This window comes from Heteronotia binoei, chromosome 15 (assembly GCF_032191835.1).
Source record: "Heteronotia binoei isolate CCM8104 ecotype False Entrance Well chromosome 15, APGP_CSIRO_Hbin_v1, whole genome shotgun sequence".
NCBI lineage: Eukaryota > Metazoa > Chordata > Lepidosauria > Squamata > Gekkonidae > Heteronotia > Heteronotia binoei.
Genome location: NC_083237.1, coordinates 52,388,612 through 52,409,285, shown reverse-complemented (window position 1 = coordinate 52,409,285; position 20,674 = coordinate 52,388,612). Strand labels below are relative to the sequence as shown.

At 47.9% G+C, this 20,674-nt stretch overlaps 1 protein-coding gene across 3 annotated transcripts in view; it reads right to left on the bottom strand.

Annotated features, from left to right (window-relative positions):
* ARHGAP23 (Rho GTPase activating protein 23) overlaps nt 1–20,674 on the bottom strand; it is a 260,033-nt gene that overhangs the window by 55,509 nt on the left and 183,850 nt on the right. For all 3 annotated transcript variants that reach the window (XM_060256177.1, XM_060256176.1, XM_060256174.1), the window contains exon 7: nt 8,614–10,222. In XM_060256177.1, coding sequence (XP_060112160.1) covers nt 8,614–10,222 — 1,609 coding nt within the window. The remainder of the gene's footprint in view (nt 1–8,613; nt 10,223–20,674) is intronic.

The following is a 20,674-nucleotide window of genomic DNA, read 5'->3' as shown; positions in this document are numbered from 1 at the left end:
ACCTGATCTCCAAGATAAGAGTCCGCACACTTAACCACTACACCAAACTGGCTCTGCGAGGGACTTGGCAACACTAGAGAGAGATCAGCTCACCTGGAGAAAATGGTTGCTTCAGAGTGTGGATTCTATGGCACTGAAGTTCCTCCCCTCTCCAAAGCCTTGTCTCCTCAGGCTCCACCCCCAAAACCTCCAGGTATTTTCCAACCTGAATCTGGTAACCCTACAGGTTTGGGATGGACCTTATGGAAAATGACTTTCTCCTGTGCTTCTGCTTTACATTAAACCTCTGGCCCCAGAGAACCTGAGACAAAGCTCTAAAACTTTGTGCCTGAAGACTGAGATCTGGTACTTCCCAGCCAATCGGGGCACATGCACCGTCTGCGCTTGTGACTTAAGAAGGAAGATATCAGAGCTTTAGGTCAGGGAGAGACACGTTAAGTTTCCTACCCAACAAATCCTCTTGGTGCCTAGCCCACATTCTTCAGTGGGGCAGGATAAAGAATTGTTGCCGCTGAATGATGCTGCCGCATGGCAGTCCTGTTTCCCATGGAGCCTTCTGCTTGATCCTGCTACACCCAAGGGCACAGTTGCCAGCTCTGGGTTGGGAAATAGCTAGAGATTGGGGTGTGTGGAGCCTAGAGAGGGCAGGGACCTCAGCAAGGGACAATGTTAGGAGTCCATTTTCCAAAACAGTCATTTTCTCCAGGGGAACTGATCTCTATTGTCTGGACTTCAGTCCTAACAGTGGAACGTCTCCAAGCCTCGCCTGAAGATTGGCAATGTCAGTCCTCCCCCAGGGCCACTTGGGACTAGTGTTGCCAGCCTCCAGACAGGGCCTGGAGATCTCCCGCTTTGACAACTGATCTCCAACTGGCAGAGATCAGCTCCCCTGGAGAAAATGGCTGCTTTGGAGGGTGAACTCTAGGGCATTGAACCCTGCTGAGGCCCCACCCCTCCCCAAACCCCACCCTCTTTTGGCTCCACCCCTAAAGTCTCCAGGTATTTTTCAACACAGACCTGACAACCCTCCCTGGAACTATGTTGCGTTACAAGGTGCTTGGGTCACGTCTGAGTCAGCACAAAGACTTTCAATCACACATTCATAGCCATGCAGGGATTCAATTCAGTTTGGGACAACAGGAAATGGGAAGTGGGTGCCTCTGCCTTCCAAGCTGTTTCTCCAGCCTGAAACCTCCCAGAGAAGGATCTGTTTGCCCCATTGGTGTTGCAATATGTACAATGGGATAGATACAGGTTTTCCCAGCTGAGAAGTATCACCCCTTCGGCCCTTTCATATCCAGCAAAACAATGTGAGATGGATGGTCTTCCCCATGTGCCATGGTTCCAGTTTAGAGGATGCTTCCATGCACGTAGGAATGGGCTCTTTTTCTAGCAGGAGCTCCTCTACATATTAGGCCATACCCTTCTGATATAGCCAATTCTCCAAGAGCTTAGAGGGCTCTTAGTACAGGGCCTACTGTACGCTCCAGGATGATTGGCTACATCAGGGGGGCATGGCCTAATATGCAGAGAAGCTCTCAGCACAGACTTAGAACGTATAGCTTAGTGCAAAAGTCCTTGTGACAGACCCAGCTATGACCTGAGGATTTTTATTATTATTATTATCATTATTATTAACATTTAGCCAGGCCCTGAGTGCCTGTTTGGCAGAGACAATGGAAACTTATGGGTTCTCCTGCTTGCCAGATCATCAACTTCTCCACCCCCACCCCAATGGCAATCACTGATTTTTAATGGCAAGCATACCCTTGACCAGGAACTGCAGAAACACTGCTGTCACAGAGCCAGCTGGAACGGAAATGCTGAAGGAGGTGAGTCAGGGAAGGAAAAACCAAAAGGAAGAAAGTAGAGGGTCTCCTTCGTCCCTCTCCATTGTTCCTCTCAAGCCTAGTGCTTTTCTTGTGTGCCTTCTCTCCTGTGTGTGTTAATAAAAGATTCTGCTTTGTGCACTGGTACACAACACAACTTTCTAATGATGTGCTGATATGACTGATGGCTCCAATGAATGCACAGAGCTGACAGTGTTTTTTTTAAAATGTTTTGCGAGGTTTTACTGAAGTTTAGTTGTAAAACTCACAACTGCTGCAGTACTGCTCCTATAAATCCAAACCATACATGTACATGTTCATAGCCCAATATAGGGACCTGTCAAGCGTGGTAGAATTCCATCGGTAATTGATTGTTTTAGGGTCCTCCATAAAGCTGGCCTGTGAAATATCCTGGAGGACCAAGGTCTGTTAACTCTCTTATTCTTTCCCCCTTCCCCCTCTTACTTTATTGCTTGCAAAGTAGAAGTAGAGAGAAACGAAACTAACTTGAGAAAGAGTAATCAGCATCTTCCCATACATTCCTGTTAGGGAGTGTGGCACATCTGGAGAAAGCAAGGACGGAGTCCTGATAATGCCATGAGAATGCAGACATTTATGATAGTTTATGTGTGAGAGCATCCCTCACCCCCACCTTTTGGAATCCTTTTGAAGTATGCCTTAAAAGTATTGTATCAATGTATTTTTAGCATCACTCTCAAGAATCTGTTACGCTGAAAGTATCGGTCTATCAATAAGCGTAGTTTTGTATAAACCTCGTCATTGAAACCTCATGCTTGACAGGGGCCAAGCCTGAATTGGGGCATGCACATTCTGATCTCCTACACAGCAATGCATATGCATAGCTAACCAATTCACAACTTTTCATGAGACTGGAATTTGTTATAAACAGGGCTTTTTGGGTAGAAAAACTCATTTGGAACTCATTTGCATATTATACCACACCCCCTGGTGTCAAGCCAGCTGAAATTGCATTCCTGTGCATTCCTGCTTTAAAAAAAAAAGTCCTGGTTTTAAAGCACCAGAGAACATGAATGGCTCCTTTTTGGCACAAGGATAGCTGGACCAGTGCGGTTTTTACTTCTAAAAACCGCACTGGTCCAGCTATCCTTGTGCCAAAAAGGAGCCATCCGTGTTCTCTGGTGCTTTTATCTAATAAAATATCTCTGGTTCCCTTTTATCCAATAAAAGCTCTATGACACATCAGTCTTGAGCAATGGATACTTGTCGTTAATCTCTTACCACCCAGTAGCCAAAAGGAGTTTTTTAAAAATGCAACAGCTAAGTGTTCTTTTTAGATCCTTGTCAGAAGTAAAAAGTCCCAGGTGGGCAGCTGTGTTGGTCTGAAGCAGCAGAATGAAGTTTGAGTCCAGCGGTACCTTTAAGACCAACACAATTTTATTCAACCATCAGCTTTTGTGTGCAAGCACACTTCTTCAGATACAGTGAAACAGAATTTCCTCCACCATTACATATAGGAAGGGGACGTTGTTTCGTTGCCAGGAAGGGCCTATTAGTGTCAAGACAGAGACAGAAAACAAAAAATGGAATCTCAAACAACTCTTCACCCACAGTAATGCAACGTCTAATTTGAATCCCCCACCCCTCTCTCTTCCTATATATAATGGTTGAGGAAATTCTGTTTCACCGTATCTGAAGAAGTGTGCTTATACACAAAAGCTGATACCTTGAATAAAACTTTGTTGGTCTTAATTGTGACACTGAATTCATAAAGCAAAAAGGTAACTAAGTCGTAGGAATAAATGTCTGAATGAACTTGCAAACACAATAATCCTGAGATTAGCATACAAAGGACACTCCAGGAGGACATGTGCTGTCGTGTTGATCTTACCTAAGGGACCAGGGCAGATTCATTCTGAATAAGGTAAAGGCATGAATCAGCCCCCTTTATAACTGCTGGGAAGTGAGCATTTAGTCTGGCCTACAATGAATTCAAAATCAGATTTAGGAAAGACAAAAGACAGGTAAAGAAGGAAAGAGATTTTTGAAGGTGGAATACCAAAAAATTGGGATGAACAGGCGTGGCACACTCTGAAGGCAGAGCTTTGGTGGTCAAATGATTTTACATGACTTCTCACTAAAGCAAGTGCTGTATGAAAACCCAGGATAAGTGTCCATGTCAGGGGTGGCCAAACTTAACATAAGAGCCACATAGAATAAATGTCAGATGTTTGAGAGCCGCAAGGAAGGGAAATGGATGGTGGGAGGGAGGGAAACGTGGAAAGAAAGCAACTTTAACTTTAAATGCATTCTCCAAGATGCTGGCTGGCTTGGCTTGGCGAAGTGATGTAAAGAGCAAAATGCCTTCTCCAAGCCGGGCAGTGGGGACTTCAAGAGCCCCACAACGTGCGATAGAGCCACATGTATTTCCCAAGCCGCATTTGGCCACCCCTGGTCCAGGTTAACATAAAGAGCCAGCAGTTTCTCAAAGACAGTCTTAAACCACATTGACCTATAAGAGTCTTCTTCCAGGAGTGCCAGGTAGCCTTTGCTGCTCAAGAATGACTGGTCTCGGTTACAAGCGTTTAGACTGTAACCAAGTCCAGTCATAACGCTTGTAACCAAGATCTTGCCTCAAGGGAAGGTTGACTTGAGTTCTGAACAGAGAGCCACACCAGCCACACAGTAAGGGATGTTTAATAATTTCCTCAGAAAATATAAATGAAGATGGTTAATGTTTTCATTTACCAAGACAATCCTTATGGCTACTCCAGAAAGGACAACAAGAATGACTTTTAGGTTAAAGACTTGAACAGCACCTGGAACATAGTTCCCACCTCCACCTCAGAAAAAGTTTAGTTATGCTGTTGGCGCAGGTTTTTGCTTTTCTTCTTATCAGTGTCTGATGAGGCCCTCATTTTAAGTTAGACGCAAAAAGGATACTCAAATATGAAAACTCCTTCACTTGCTGACTTTCTTCCCCATTCAGAACACTGAAGGATTCTTTCCTTCCCTCCCTCCCCGCCCCCTTTTTTTTGAGAAAACAACTGCTTTAACTTTCTGGTAGTTTATTTTCAGGCCTCCAACTCTCATCTGAGAGAGCAGAGCCGTGTCGTCAGTGTAAAGCATAACTGGAATGCTGCCATTGGTCAAATGGGGTGGATGACAAAGCACATTAAAACAAATCAAAATCATTCATATATAGAATGCAAAAGGCAGCCTTGCCTAACCCCTTTATCAAGGTTAAATGACTCAAACCAGCTTGCTGTCATAGCCACAATGGACCTCAGCTGCAAGGTCTGCATGAAGCTTCTGTATGAGCCACAGTAGCTAGCCTTTTATCATTTGTGGTGTGTTGCAGTTTTTCCCAGTGTCTTGTTCTAGGATGGTATCAAAAGTCCCTTTCAGATCAATAAATCCTACGTAAAGAGTGCCGTTTGGGCAACTGGTCGATTTTTCTATCAAATAACACAGAACTAGACAATAGGTCAAGGTTAGAACTACCCCTCCTGAACCCTATCTGCTCTTGGCCCAGAATATCACCCTGTTCAAGCCAATCAGTGAAGGCATCTAGCAAATATAAAGGGCAGGGGTTGTTTTGTAGAAAAATAGGTGGTGGAGCTCATTAGCATAACTCATTAGCATATGCCACCCACACATACACACACCAGCCAAAAGCAAACCGATGCAAGAAAGGAGAGCCCCGGGCAAGAGAGGCCTGATGATGATGATGATGATGATGATATTGGATTTATATCCCGCCCTCCACTCCGAAGAGTCTCAGAGCGGCTCACAATCTCCTTTACCTTCCTCCCCCACAACAGACACCCTGTGAGGTAGGTGGGGCTGGAGAGGGCTCTCACAGCAGCTGCCCTTTCAAGGACAACCTCTGCCAGAGCTATGGCTGACCCAAGGCCATTCCAGCAGGTGCAAGTGGAGGAGTGGGGAATCAAACCCGGTTCTCCCAGATAAGAGTCCTTACACTTAACCACTACACCAAACTGGCTCTCCTGGGGCTCCTCGCTCACCTGGGGCTCTCCTTGGCCACCCCCCAACAGTCAAAAGGCCAGCAAGCCATCTGCCACCCAAAATCACATAAGAAGTGGAGAAAGGGTGGCTCGGGCTTCTCCAGGGATTAATGAGGGCTGCTGGGGGGTGTGGCAAAGCCCCTGGTGGCTGGCTGACTGCCTGCTCTCCTAATCCAGGGATTGCTATGCAGCTGCACCTACTATTCAATGGATAAAGTAGGCAGGTGGGGAGGAGGAGTGGGGGGGGCATCAGAAAGGTGCAGGAGCTCTGCTCCTGTAAGCTCCTGCTGAATTCAAGGCCTGATAAAGAGTATAATTTGCCAAGCAAGATAATAAATTGATTGAATTATAGCAGCTTGGAGCTGAGCGTTGCTCCTTCATGAATAGAGGAACTACTATTGTGTGCCTCCAAAATGCTGAGATGACCCCAGACACGTTCATTTGCGAAAACAGTCGAGCTAGGATCTCTGCCCCCCCAAATGGATTTGATTTGAATAATTCATTTGGGATAAGGTCTGCCCCAGGCAGGGCCGGCCCGACGCCCTGGGTCGCCCTAGGCAGACTTACTGCCTGGCGCCCCCCCCCCCCGAAAGCGTCCCCCCCACGGCTCCCCCCTGCGGCTCTGCGCCCCCTCCCTCCCTTCCCCACGTGTCAATTGCAATGCCGGAACCAGCTCTAACGCCGCGTTCCAGAAACGGGGAGGGGGGGGGAAGGAGAGAGGAGAAAAATGGGGGGGGAGGAAGCGGTGAGGCTGCATGGGGGGGCGAGGGAGGGAGGAGGAAAATGGGGGAGGAAAACAGGAGGGAGGAAGCCAAATTGGGTCCACCCACCCTGCCTGCTCTGGGCCGCGGTCGGCGGAGTGGCCCTGGAGCCAGTCCCTGGGGCCAAAAAAGGTTGGGGACCGCACTAAGGGGCTCGTCTCTACTGTGGCTTCTGCTTGCCCACCACTTTATGCACGCATAAAATCTAATCTAACCTGTTATCCTGAGCTTTGGGGATGAGGAGGGCAAAAGCTGTATTTCAGAATCATGAAATGAACTCTAAGGTTCTGAGCCTCTGAAGGCATCTTATACCAGGGGTGTAACATATGGCCTGGGGGCTGAATCAGTCCTCCAGAGGACTCCTCTCAGGCCCGTGAGCAACTCACTGTTATCTACTTCCTTCTCCCTCTCTTGCTTCCTTCTACATCACCGCTTGCTTTTTCAGGCTTGCTCAATCGCACGGGAGCTCCAGAGCAAAGCTAGCTCTCCTTCCCCCACTTCCTCCCCAAGGGAGGAGCTTTGCTCTGTAGCTCCCATGTGATTGAGCAAGCCTGAAAAAAACAAGCAGTGATGCAGAAGGAAGCAAGAGAGGGGAGAAGGACGCAAATAACAGTGAGTTGCTCACTGAGTGTGTGTGTTTGTATCCTTTATAAAGTTTATATCTCCCTGACCTGGCGTTACATTTTATGACACACATGGCCTGGCCCAAGAAGGTCAAGATCTGGCCCTCATAGCAAATGAGTTCGACACCCCTCTCTTATACCAAGTCACAACACTAGACCATGAAGCTCAGTTGTGTCTAACCTGACCAGGCCTCGGATTCAGCGAGAGCTCACAGAAGCACAGCTCCTGAACCTTTCTGAGAGTTCCACCTCCTCCTTCCATAACAATCCCTGGATGAGCTCCACCACCTGTTTTTCTATAAAACGACCCCTGAACATGACTAACAGTGGCTGTCTGGGGCCTCAAGAGAAGACGGGTCTTTCCCATCATGTGCTACCTGAGATCTTTACCTGTCAATGCTGGGGACTGAACTTGGGATTTTCTTTTTTTTTTTCCATTTTATAAAAGAGTTTATTGAAAAGAAAAGGAAATAAACAACTCACAAAGATATCAAACAGTTTACATGCTACAAACCAAACTACCAACTAAACAACTAAACAAACTATACAACTATACAAACTGGACAGACTACATACATCTTGCTACATACACTCCATCATTCATACCATGGGAGGTGAAGAAAATTAAAAAGCATAGAAAAACCATAATTACTCCAAACCAAAACCTTTACTTTTAGCCCATTTATAAATGGGGTCCCATTCCTTCTGACATTTTTGCCAGTTGCCATTTCGTACCCTTGTGGACAATAAGTCAGATTCTGCGGCATCCAGTAGCTTACTAATAAATTCATCTCGAACTAGACCTTATTTTAGACTCCAAACAGAAGGTAATTTCCAAAACATATGAATGGCTGCTACAAAATAAGATGCAGGAGGAAGTCGTTAAAGAAGCATGGATACGATGGCTAAAGGACTTTGGCTATAATATTGAATTGAACTTGGGATTTTCATATGCAAAGAATATTTACCACTGTGCTGCAGCCCCCCTCCCTGTGGCCATTTAGTCTTATCCTTTACCCAGTGTGAATCCACCACTCTCGTCTTTTGAATTTGCCCAATGCACCTACACACTCTGTAATTGGAGCAGAGTTTACTCCAAGCAAGCAAATGCAGAGATGTAACTCTCCACTGAACTAGGAATGCATGAAATCCACCTTCTTGCCTTCTCAAATTCTTCAATATTGCTTCGAGCAAAACTCAGTGGCAACTTACTGATGTACTGATTTCGGCTACCCTTATAGAACCCCCTTCTTTACTTCCCTTGCAGTTCCCGGGATTGTTCTTGTCCGAGGAGGAACCTTCGACATTTGCCTCAGAGCTGAAAAGGGATTCGACTTCGCATCGATCCAGCACTTCATTCTAAAAATACTAGCAACCCACTTTCTCTACTTACCAATAAATGGGATGGAGGCTAGCGAATCCTCCGGCGTAGCTAATGGGGCCACCCCCCGCTTGTTCTCTTTACCAGCGGCCGGCACTGGTGGAGGCGGATCGCAAATATCTGTTTCCTTCATGTCATCCGGGAAGACAAAATTCATCTGTCTGGCAGGAGGGGCCATTTTGCGTCCAGTAGGGGGCTTCTGCCGGAGAACCACCTCATCCCTCCTCTCCTCAGCCTCAGGCTGAGGCTGCAACCGTTCTGCAACCTGAGGTGGAGAAGCCCTCTCAAAAGGCCTCATGTCGTTCTCCTGTTTGGTTGTTCTTTGGTCCACAGGGATCTCCGGGCTACTGCCTGGCTGAGGGTCTGGGCAAGAAGCTGGGGCACTTGAGATCATGGCAGTTGACAAAGGCCTCTCGACATAAGGTGGCGTCGAGTGGTTCCCTTGCCTCTGAGAAATATTAAAAGTGGGAAGGTCACCAAAAGTAGCGTCCCGGAAGGAAAGGGCATGGAGCAAGCCAGTCCGACGCTGAAAAGAGGGGCTGTAGCTCCTATAACCAATATACCCAGAATCCTCGATGCTTTGGAGGTTGGGTTGGGAAGGGTGTTTCTGAACGTGTACAGGAGCTGAATCCCTTGAAGAGACAGAAGGAGCATAGGAACCTGGGTGGCTAGGCTGGGCTCTGTTGATTTGTCCATGTCGGTAAAACTTGTCTGAGGGCCACAAACACCTGTCGTATCTGGGAGAAACCAAGGCACCCTGCTCAAGAGCTTCCAAGGACTGCCCATATTTCCCCAGATAGTTATCCGACCTAGCTCGATAACTCCAGCTATCATGGACAGAAGGCTGGATTAAGGTGTCTTGGGAAGCACTGTGAGGCCAACCCCGGGAAGCCGGAGCATCCCCCAGTCGGTCTTGCGATACGCTCCGGTAGCGAGGCGGCATGGCGCAGTGGCGCTCCTCCGAGGAGCTCCGCCGTGGCACTTGGTTCGAGATCCAGTTGGACAAGGCCTGTTGGCATTCTAGACGACTGACGGATTTCAGGCCGGTCCCAGGGCAGTCCCGGGAGGATCGGCCCTCGTGGGACGCATCTTTCAAACCACCATGAGGCCGGTGGTCCGGGAGGCGTTTGGGGGTCCCGTAGCAGGCGTGATTGGGCATAGAGGGAGCAGGAGGAACGTAATACCGCTCGGGCAAAGGGGAAGTTATAGCACCCGGGCAACTGCTGTTGGAGTAATGCGAGAAGGAGCCAGAACCTGGAATAGGTCTTGGAACAGGTTCTTTCTGAGTCATTCCATATTGAATCTCCTCTGTGCGGTGGGCAGGACTGGAATGGTTGCTACTGAAGTTCTGTGTGGACCCAGCCCAGGCAGTGGGGGCCGTTCTGTGGGCTACAGTGCTGTTCAAGGGAGAAGATGGTCCTGAGGACCCTGTATGATAGGGTTGTCTGTTGTCCGCCTGCTGTCCTTGGTACGTCTCAGCTGCTGATACATCCCGGGGAGGGGACCTTGACTGGAACGGGTAGGTTTTGCGAGGGTAGCAGATGGGTGGCGGCTCGGGGATACTCTGCGCTCCTCCAGAGTATGGCTCATTGCCCTTTAAATAGGCATCTTGAGAATATGCCTGGAAAGACAGGGAAAGAGAAAAAATGGATAAGGACTGGGCTGGAAGACAATCGTCCAAAGGTCTTATGCATACCAGGCAAGCACGTTTCAGAATGAAGATATATAATTCTGATATTGGTTGTCTGAGGTGGAAAGATGTCAGGAATACATGTGCCTTTCTTAGTATTTTATACTGCAGGGGTGATCAAACTTGCTAAACATAAGAGCTACATAGAATAAATGTCAGATGTTTGAGAGCCACAAGACATGAACGTCACATGACAGGAAGGAAGGAAGGTGAGGAGAGGTAGAAATTAAGCAACGTTAACTTTTAATGCATTCTCCAAGCTGCTAGGTGGCTTGGCTTGGAGAAGCAATTTAAAGAGAGAAATGTCTTCTCCAAGCCGGCTGAAGGGGTGGTGGAGGCTCCAAGAGCCACATGATATGTGTGAAAGAGTCACATGTGGCTCCCGAACTGCCATTTGGCCACCCCCTGTTGTATTGTGTCAATTCTGACCCTCAACGGGATGGTACCAGAACCCTATTTGGCACATAGAGCCAAGCGGAGTTCACTGCAGAGGGAGCAGTGATTGCAAAACCCAGAATTACAGGCATATGTATTTTGGGAAGAGAGGTCTTGGATTATGATTTTCCCCACCTGTTTCTCAAAATGGTTCTCTAGCAAATTTTTGCAGCTGCCCATGTTTACACACTCTAAAAACCTTCAGTCGAAGGTTTTGACCTGTTAAACCATTGTTCTGCTCTACTGATAACTGAACAGACTTTCAAGAATGAATGTTTAAAATTCAGGTACAAGAAAATAAGGCTCCCATTCGCAGATCCAATAGAAGCACTATCTCTTCTTCCTCATTCATGAGTACCGATGATACTGATACGTCACTTAGCAAAAGTCTGGATAATTTTAAATTCTGTGTATATGGTGTAAGGCAGGGCTTTTTTGGTAGGAAAAAGCCCAGCAGGAACTCATTTGCATATTAGGTCACACCCCCTTGGTGCCAAGCCAGCTGGAACTGTGTTCCTGCTCAGAAAAAGCCCTGGTATAAGGGATGCCAGCCTTCAGGTGGGACCTCATCTTCAATCTACAGAGATCAGTTTTCCTGGAGAAAACAGATGCTTTGGAGGGTGGACTATGTACCATTGTAACCCACTGAGATCCTTTCCCTCCCCAGGTTCCACCCCCAAATCTCCAGGAGTTTCTTAAGCTGCAGCTGGCAACCCTTCATGCCCACCCTTTGTTAGTGGCCAGGGAGGACCTGGCAACCCTACATATGTATGTTTCCTTTAAAGGAAAACCTTGTTCTGCTCCATTCATACATATGATGCACTGCAAATCGAGATGTGGTCCCAGGTTGCATTGCGTACACAAAAGAGAAGCAAGCAGTAAGGAAGACCTAGTCAGAGTTTCAGAGAAGTAGCGTTTCAGAGAAGTAGAGCAGATTTTCACAGGATCCCCTCCCCAAGCACAACAATCCCCTTGCTAGATAGTAATAAATGCCAGAAAGACAACCTACAAACCAAAATGATCTCAGTTTCTCCTAGCTCGGCCCTCCCTTCAAACTGGAATCCTGCCCCTGTTAGACGAAACCACATTTCTGTCCAGGGACTCACCAAGATCCAAAAAAGGAGCTATATTTGAAACAAGGCCGCAAGCTTAAAGGGGCAGCAAGAACACCCTTGTTGACAGAAGAGAGAGAAAGAGAGAGAGAGAGAGGAAGAAAGAGAGAGGAAGAAAGAGAGAAAGAGAGAGAGAAAGAAAGAGAGAAAGAGAGAAAGAGAGAGAGAAAGAGAGAAAGAAAGAGAGAAAGAGAGAAAGAGAGAAAGAAAGAAAGAAAGAAAGAAAGAAAGAAAGAAAGAAAGAAAGAAAGAAAGAAAGAAAGAAAGAAAGAAAGAAAGAAAGGAAGGAAGGAAGAAAGAAATTTTACATATATATTTTTGCCCCTAGCCTGACAGAAGCTTGAATTACCAGTTAAATTCTCAGCCTTAACCCCTCTGCCTTTCCAAAATTTAGCCACTACTGCTAGAACATTCATGTGCCTTTTGCAACTCTATGCAAAGGCACAGACCAGAGTTTCCAGGGGTCACATGCCACTCTGATGGGTTCAAATAAGATTTTTTGGTGTGTCACCTCTTTTCTAAGCCAAGTCCCAGATATCCGCAATGTTCATTTTCAGTGGAATGCACATAAATGTAAAAATTATTACCTTGTCTTCCTTCGTTGCTGCGTTTATGAACCTGTATCTTCCTCCTTTCTTGCTTTCTCTCTCCCTTCCTTAAAATGACTGGTTCTGCTGTCCCCCGGGGAACTTCTGACGTCTTAACCTAATATTTCCTCTCTTTCTCAATCTTTCCTTTTAAGTTTTGCTCTCTTTTTTTTTCCACATTGGGGCGTCCCAATGTGGGAGGGATAAAGAAAGCTGAGAATTCTTTTCCTTGCATCCTGTCAAGAGTCACTGTATAACCCAGGGCTCTCTCATTGGCTGGCCCAGCCGGCTTTTGGCACCACAGGAATGCCAACACACCCCTATGAGGCACCAGGACAGGGGAAAACCTACACAAAGGTTCTTTTGGAATCCGAGTTGTGGAAAAGCAAAGCAACATCGGGTGACCGGCTCCTGACACCTGGGTGGAGAGTTATTCCATGTGTGGCTAAAACCTCTCATGTAGATCTGCAGACTGAGAACTGCTTGGTGCAATTCCTAAAATGTACTAGAGGAACTCTGGATTGCTTGGGAGCACGATTATATTGACACCTGCAATCAATAGACCTTGCAAATAGCTGTAGTCCTTCCCAACATAATTCAAAGTGCTACATTCAGCTTATAAAGCCCTAAACCAGGGATGGCTAAACTGAAGCTCGGGAGTCACATGTGGCTCTTTCACACATCTTGTGTGGCTCTCAAAGCCCCCACAGCTCTGTTGGCTTGCTTGGAGAATGCATTTCTGTCTCTAAATCACTTCTCCAAACCGAGCCAGCCAGAGAATGCATTTAAAGTTAAAGCTGCTTTCTTTCCACCTCTCCTACCCCCATTCATTTTCCTTCCTTCCTTCCTTCCTTCCTTCCTTCCTTCCTTCCTTCCTTCCTTCCTTCCTTCCTTCCTTCCTTCCTTCCTTCCTTCCTGCTCTCAAACATCTGACGTTTATTCTATGTAGGCTCTTACGTTAAGCAAGTTTGGCCACCCCTGCCCTAAACAGCGTCACACTTTAAAACCAGGGGTTTCCTGATTTACAAGTAGCAAGCTGCCATGCCCGTCTCTCTCACACACCCCAAAGGTTTTCCCAATCAAGGATTGGGGATGATTTTGCTCAATATAAAAGAGAAAAAAGTTTTAAAAGTGTTTTGTGAGGAAGTCGAGAGATTGTCTATACTTCACCTGATGTTCCTGTTTGAAACTCTAGACTTTCCAGGTCCCCCCGGTCATCAGTGAGGAGGGCTGCCTGCTCCAGGTTGGGAAACTCCTGGAGATTTAGAGGGGGAGCCCGGAGAGGACAGGGATTTCAATGGGGTACAGAGCCCTAGAATCCACCCTCCAAAGCAGCCATTTTCTTCAGGGGAACAGATCTCTGTAATCTGGAGATGAGCTGTAAAACATGGTCGCACTTCCCTGTAACTGATGTTCACTCAGAGTCTTCTGTGCAGGTAAACACAGACCTGCACTCAGGCAGCCCATGTGGGACTGCACAGAAGACACAAGGAATAATTCCAGGGGGTCCCTAGCTCCCACCAGGCTGGTTTATAGGTGGTACCCTGACCTCAATCAAATATGTGTGGCCAACTTTTGAGATCACAAGCACTATGCAGATCTTAAAGGAACCAACTTTATTTTAGAGCTGCCACCCTCCTCATACAGCTGATCTCCAGACGACCAAGATCAGTTCTCCTGGAGAAAATGGCTGCTTTGGAGGGTGGAGTCTATGCCGTTATACACTGCTGAGGTCCCTTCCCTCCACAAACCCTGCCTTCCCCAGACTCCACCCCCAAAGTCTCCAAGAATTTCCCAACCTTGAGCTAGCAAGTCTAGCTGGGCCACCTACCAGGACAGGAAAACACACATCCAGCCTTGGGGCTCTTGCCAAAAGAATGGAGTGTTCCTCCTAGGACAGAAATGCTGGCCATTCCTGATTTCAGGACTCCCTTCTCTACTTTGGCCCAGCACAGATATGGGAACACCCTTTTAATGATTCCATCCCTGTGCTAAGCCTGTATGAGGCTGGTCCACAGACCGGCGTTCTTGGAAGCCGCCCCCACACCAGTAGAACTCCTACTTCCGGGAGATTTACGCTTCCCAAAAAGCAAGCATCTCCATCAAGCACTGAAAGGCCTGTCAATTTATCCTGGATTTGGTCTCCAGCAGAGAGGAGCTTCAAGAGGGATGCCGGCCTTCAAGTAAGACCTGAGGATAGGGTTGCCAATCCCCAGGTGGGGGCAGGGGATCCCCCAGTTTGGAGGCCCTCCCCCTACTTCAGGGTCATCAGAAAGGGGGGGGTGGTGGAAATGTTTGCTGACACTCCATTATTCCGTATGGAGACCAATTCCCATAGGGCATAATGGAGAATTGATCTACGGGTATCTGGGGCTCTGGGGGGGGGGAGGGCTTTTTAAGGTAGAGGCACCAAATTTGCAGCATGGCATGCGGTGCCTCTCCTCAAAACACCTTCCAAGTTTCAAAAAGATTGGACCAGGGGGTCCAATTCTATGAGACCCAAAAGAAGGTGCCCCTATCCATTATTTCTAATGGAGAAAAAGCATTTAAAAGGTATGCAGTCCCTTTAAATGTGATGGCCAGAACTCCCTTTGGAGTTCAATTATGCTTGTCCCAACCTTGTTCCCGGTCCACCCCCAATGTCTCCTGGCTCCACCCCCAAAGTCCCCAGATATTTCTTGAATTGGACTTGGCAACCCTACGTGGGGATCTCCCAGAATTACAGTTCATCTCCAGACTCCAGAGATCAGTTCCCCCAGAAAAAAATGTATCACTGGAAAGTGGACTCGATGGCATTGTACCTAGGGCTGCCGTTCCCCAAGACTAGGTGGGAAATCCCCTGACTTTGGGGGTTTCTCCCTGCCGCAGGCCAGCAGAGAAACCCGCTCCCAAACAACGATGTTGCTGCAGGACATCCCCAAGACTATGACATCATGTAGAAGGGACATCATCAGGTTGGGAACATCACACTGCAGCGCTCTTGGCTTTTTTTGTGTGTTTGATGCCAATTTTACCATAAAGTTTTGACCCAAAAAAAGGCAGAGCGTCGCCCCCAACGTCACCGGCATGATGATGTCACTTCCATGATGAACATCCTGCCAATTCCCAGAATGCCTCCCAAATCCTCCCACCGGTGTGACAAGGGGACCTGGCAACCTTAATTGTACCCCCTTAAGGTCCCTGCCCTCCCCAAGCTGCAGCTCAGTGGCAGAGCATCTGCTTGGCTTGCAGATGATCCCAAGCTCAGTCCTCAGTATCTCCTGTTAAAAAGATCTGGCGGGAGGTGATGGGAAAGACCTCTGCTGGAGAGCTGCTGCCAGTCTGAGTAGACAATACTGACTTCAATGGACCAACTTAGAGTCTGATTCAGCTTCCCAACCTGGAGCTGGCAACCTTACCCTCACCCCCACCCCCTGCCGGCAACCAGGAGGGACCTAGCAACCCTACTGCAGTAGCTGTGAGGGATGCTTGTTTTTATACTTAATCTTGCTTTAAAGAAAATTGCAGGGCACCTTTAAGGTACTTCACTATTTTGTGCTCTCCTAAGAACGCTTGGAGAGAGGGTGGCTGTTGCACCCACTTCACAGACAGGAAAATGAAGTTGAGGCTTTGGGACTCCCTGGGAGGTTTTGCAAAAGTCTGCTCTTGCTCAGCTCCATTGCCTCATCTGTAAAATGGGAGCAACAGTGATTCACTGCTCAGGATTGTTGCCGTGGCAAACCCAATGCACGGATGAGCCACTCTGCAAACTAAAGGTTTCGCATAAATGATAAGCAGGGCAGTGTTCCCACAACTGCGCCGCAGAAGGTGGCACTGGGTGTAGACTTCACTTATCCTCTGAATCTCGGTTTTTATTTTGAAACAAAGTTTCTAGTCCTTCACGATGTGAAGACAGGCAGTCGCAAGCCAGAGGTGTGGCTGAGCAAAATTTCCAGGAATAGGTGGCAGGGGTGGGGATGGAAGGTCTGCAGTTTCCCATTACTAAAAGCAGCATAATAAACTATGCAAAATAAGTTAACTCATGCATATTTGCTTAAATTTGCATAGTTTATACCAGTTGCCAAATACCTGGCTTTTTTGGGCAGGCTTTTTTTTTGTTTGTTTTTATACACAGAGCACAAAATAAAAATCTTTCAGCAACTACTGAAAGAGTGTGCAGCCTGTGGAAATTAAGCGTGATAAAAGAATGCACATAATTTCTCTGACACCCGCCCTCCAATGGCCTGCACAGACATGCCCTGAAAGTCGCACCTTTATTAAAGAACATGAACTGGGAAGTTGCAGACCAGACATTGTCTGCAACCCACTAAATGGTCTTGGTAAGATTAAGGTAAAGGTAAAGGTAGTCCCCTGTGCAAGCACCAGTCATTTCCAACTCTGGGGTGACGTCGCATCATGACATTTTCACGGCAGACTCTTTATGGGGTGGTTTGCCATTGCCTTCCCCAGTCATCTACACTTCCCCCCCAGCAAGCTGGGTTCTCATTTTATCAACCTCGGAAGGATGGAAGGCTGAGTCAACCTCGAGCCAGCTACCTGAACCCAGCTTTTGCCGGGATCGAACTCAGGTTGTGAGCAGAAAGCTCAGACTGCAGTACTAAAGCTTTACCACTCTACGCCACGGGGCTCATTTACCCACCTGGGACAGGGAATTAATTATCTCTCCCTTGCCTCAGTTTTATGTCTCCAAAAAATAAGGAGTGGAGGAAAATTGCCTCCAAATAGTGACACTCTAGGGATCTCCTACAGCCTCTATGCTGAAGATCACAGACACTTGGAGAGGCACTCTAGAGTACCACCCAGAAGTGATGTTGCATCCTCCCCAAACTCCACATTTATTCTATGTGGCTCTTACCAGCACCCATCCATTGCTAGTCTTATTCTTTGCTCCTACCCCTCCATCACCCAACATCTGCCATGGTAGAGCTGGGAATCCTAAACAAGATGGGCTCATCTCAGCCTCAATCTCAAACATACAATACGGCAACAGCAGTAACACTGACCTACTTTACAGGGCTGATGTAAGGCTTATGGGAATAATATGCATGAAGTACTCGGAGTACTTTTTAAAAGTATATTACAAGCTAAGCAAACTATTAGTTACAGCAATTTCCAGTCTGGAGCTCACAAAAGATCACGAAGCAACAATAAGTGAGTCAGCCTTTCAGATACTGCTTAACTCAGGGGTGGGCAAACTGAGGCTCAGAACTCAGAGCCACATGTGGCTCTTTCACACATATTCTGTGGCTCCTGAAGTCCCCAGCAACTTGTCAGCTGGCTTGGAGAAGGCATTTCTCTCGTTAAATGCATTCTCCAAGCTAAGCCAGCCGGTGGCTTGGCGAATGCATTTAAAGTTAGTTGCTTTCTTTCCACATGTCCCTCCCCCCCTCCCCCATATATTTTCCTTTCTTCCTTCCTTCTTTCCTTCCTGTCTTGCAGCTCTCAAACATCTGGCATTCATGTCTTGTAGCTCTCTAGCAGCTGCCATTTATTCTATTTGACTCTTACCAGCACCCATCCATTGCTAGTCTTATTCTTTGGTCAAATCCCTGTTTGTTCTGCAATGGCACTCTGCACATTTCCAGTATACAAATGCAAAGGTTTATGTTGTTTTTTTAAGAAAGAAAACAAAAACCAAACAGAATTAAACAGTAACAGGGAAAGCTTTGATGTACAGACACTGGTAACCTTGCTGCAGAAACTCTATAAAAGTAGAGGAGCAAATATCTTAAGGTTTGAATTGGTTAATAACTAGGTGCATTTTGAAACTTGGGATGGGGCAGCAGCTGGTTGGGGAAGTGGTGATTTGAAGTAGAAAAAGGGCAGATGCAGGAAGGACAGGTTTCTTACCTGTAACTGGTGATCTTCGAGTGGTCATCTGTGCAATCACACATATGGGTAATCCGCAGGATTGGCCCCGACCTCGGAGAGTTCAAAGCAATCTTGATCGTAGATCTGGCGCGCCTCCCACTTGTCCTGGGAGGAGACAGCTACTGCGCATGCCTGGACAAGGGGGAGGTGCTTAGCCACTCAGTTTCTTCCCGCCGCCGGATAGGTGGAAATAACTGTGCTTACTAGCTTCCAGCAGCGGGGAAGGCTGGGTGGGTCTGTGTGATTGCACAGATGACCACTCGAAGATCACCAGTTACAGGTAAGAAACCTGTCCATCTTCTTCGTGGTCTCTGTGCATTCACACATATGGGTGATTAGCGAGCCATTTCTTCGGAGGTGGGTGCTGGACCTGTAAGAACATGAAGGGTTAGAGCGTAACGTAATGATAGTGGTACTCACAGTGGTTAGTCGAAGATCGATCGTAGCACTGCTTGTCCGAAGGAGGCATCTCGCCGGGCACGGACGTCGAGAGCGTAGTGCGAGGCGAAGGTAGATGTGGAGGACCAGACGGCTGCAGCGCATATGTCCTCTATAGGGATGCCTTTCATGAAGGCAGACGAGGTAGCCACGGCTCTGGTTGAGTGGGCTCGTATATGTTGAGGGATTGGTTGTTTTGCCAGCTGGTAACAGAGTTCGATGGCAGCAACAATCCATTTGGAGAGTCTCTGAGTAGATATTCTGCTGCCCTTATTATGGGTAGCGTAGGTGACAAAGAGTCTAGGGTCTTTACGGATTTGGCGGGTTCTGTCTATGTAGAAGGCTAGGGCTCTCCGTGCATCCAGGTTGTGGAGTGCCCTTTGTCCCGCGTCCGCGGGGTGCTGGAAGAAGGCTGGTATAGTGGACTGTCTTCCTAGGTGAAAGGTAGAGACGACCTTGGGTAGGAAGGTCGGGTCAGGTCGGAGGACCACCGTACTGTTATGAAATATCGTATACGGTGGGTCTGCTCTGAATGCGCAGATGTCACTGGCCCTCTTGCCTGTGGTGAGGGCCGTAAGTAGTGCCGTCTTCCATGACAGCAGGTGTAGTGGGATGGAGGCCATGGGCTCGAAGGGTGGTTTCATGAGTTGGCTCAGGACTAGGGACAGGCTCCAGGTGGGTAGAACTTGTTTGATTGGTGGGTGTAGGCGAATGATGCCCTTGAGGAAAGCTCTGGTCGCGTGGTGAGAGAATACCGTTGTGCCATCGATGCGGGGGTGGAAGGCAGAGATGGCTGCCAGGTGTACCTTCAGGGAAGAATATGACAGACCCGCTCTGGAGAGCGTTAGGGTGTAAGTTAGTACCTGATGTATAGTGGCGAGGTTGGGGTCGAAGTTGTGCTGTGAGGCATAGTGTGAGAAGCGTTTCCACTTAAATAGATAGGATTTCCTAGTAGATGGTTTTCTGGAGTTCACTAGGACCTGACGGACCTCCGGAGGGAAGTCTAGAAACTGATTCTCCAGGCTGTTAATTTGAGCGATGCCGGGTTGTGGTGAAGGACCCTGCCGCCCTGTTGAGAGAGGAGATCCCGTGTTTGAGGGAGCTGGATGAAGGTATTGTTGGACAGGAGCAGCAAGGTCGTAAACCAGGGTTGGCGCGGCCACCATGGAGTTATGAGGATGCAGTTTGTGTGGTCTACCTGAATCTTCTGTAGAACTCTGGTGATAAGTGGAATGGGCGGAAAGAGGTAGTGGAGTGTTCCTTTCCAAGTTTGTATGAAGGCATCCCCCCTGGAGAGGTGGGATGGAGGACCTCTCATGTAGAAGCGGGTGCATTGGGCATTTGACGGTGAAGCAAATACATCTATCTTCGGTTGTCCGAAGATGCTGAATATCTGTCTGATGTATCGGCTGTTGATAGACCACTCGTGGTTGTTGGTGGAGTGGCGGCTCAGGGCGTCTGCCTGGGTGTTCTCGGCCCCTGGTAGGTGTACGGCCGTGAGGAAGATGCCCTGGCTTATGCTCCAATGCCACAGGGCTAGGGCTCTCTTGCAGAGTCTGACGGAGGCGGTGCCGCCCTGCCTGTTGATGTAAAAGACTGTGGCGATGTTGTCGGAGGTGATCTGGACGTGCTGGTTCCTTAGCGATGGGAGGAAGGACCGCAAAGCCTTGTGCACTGCGATGAGCTCCAGGCAGTTTATGTGGAGAGAGCGTTCGTAGTCTGTCCACTGGCCCTGCACCGTGAGGTCTTCCAAGTGGGCTCCCCATCCCCAGTTGGAGGCATCTGTGGTTACAATCACCGAGGGCGGTGTCTGCTTGAATGGCATGCCCTTGTAGAGGTGACGTTCCTTGGTCCACCATTTGAGGGATGGTACAATGTGTAGTGGAAGGGTGAGCAGTGTGGATTGATGTTGTGTGTGAGGGCGGAAAGTTCTTACGAAC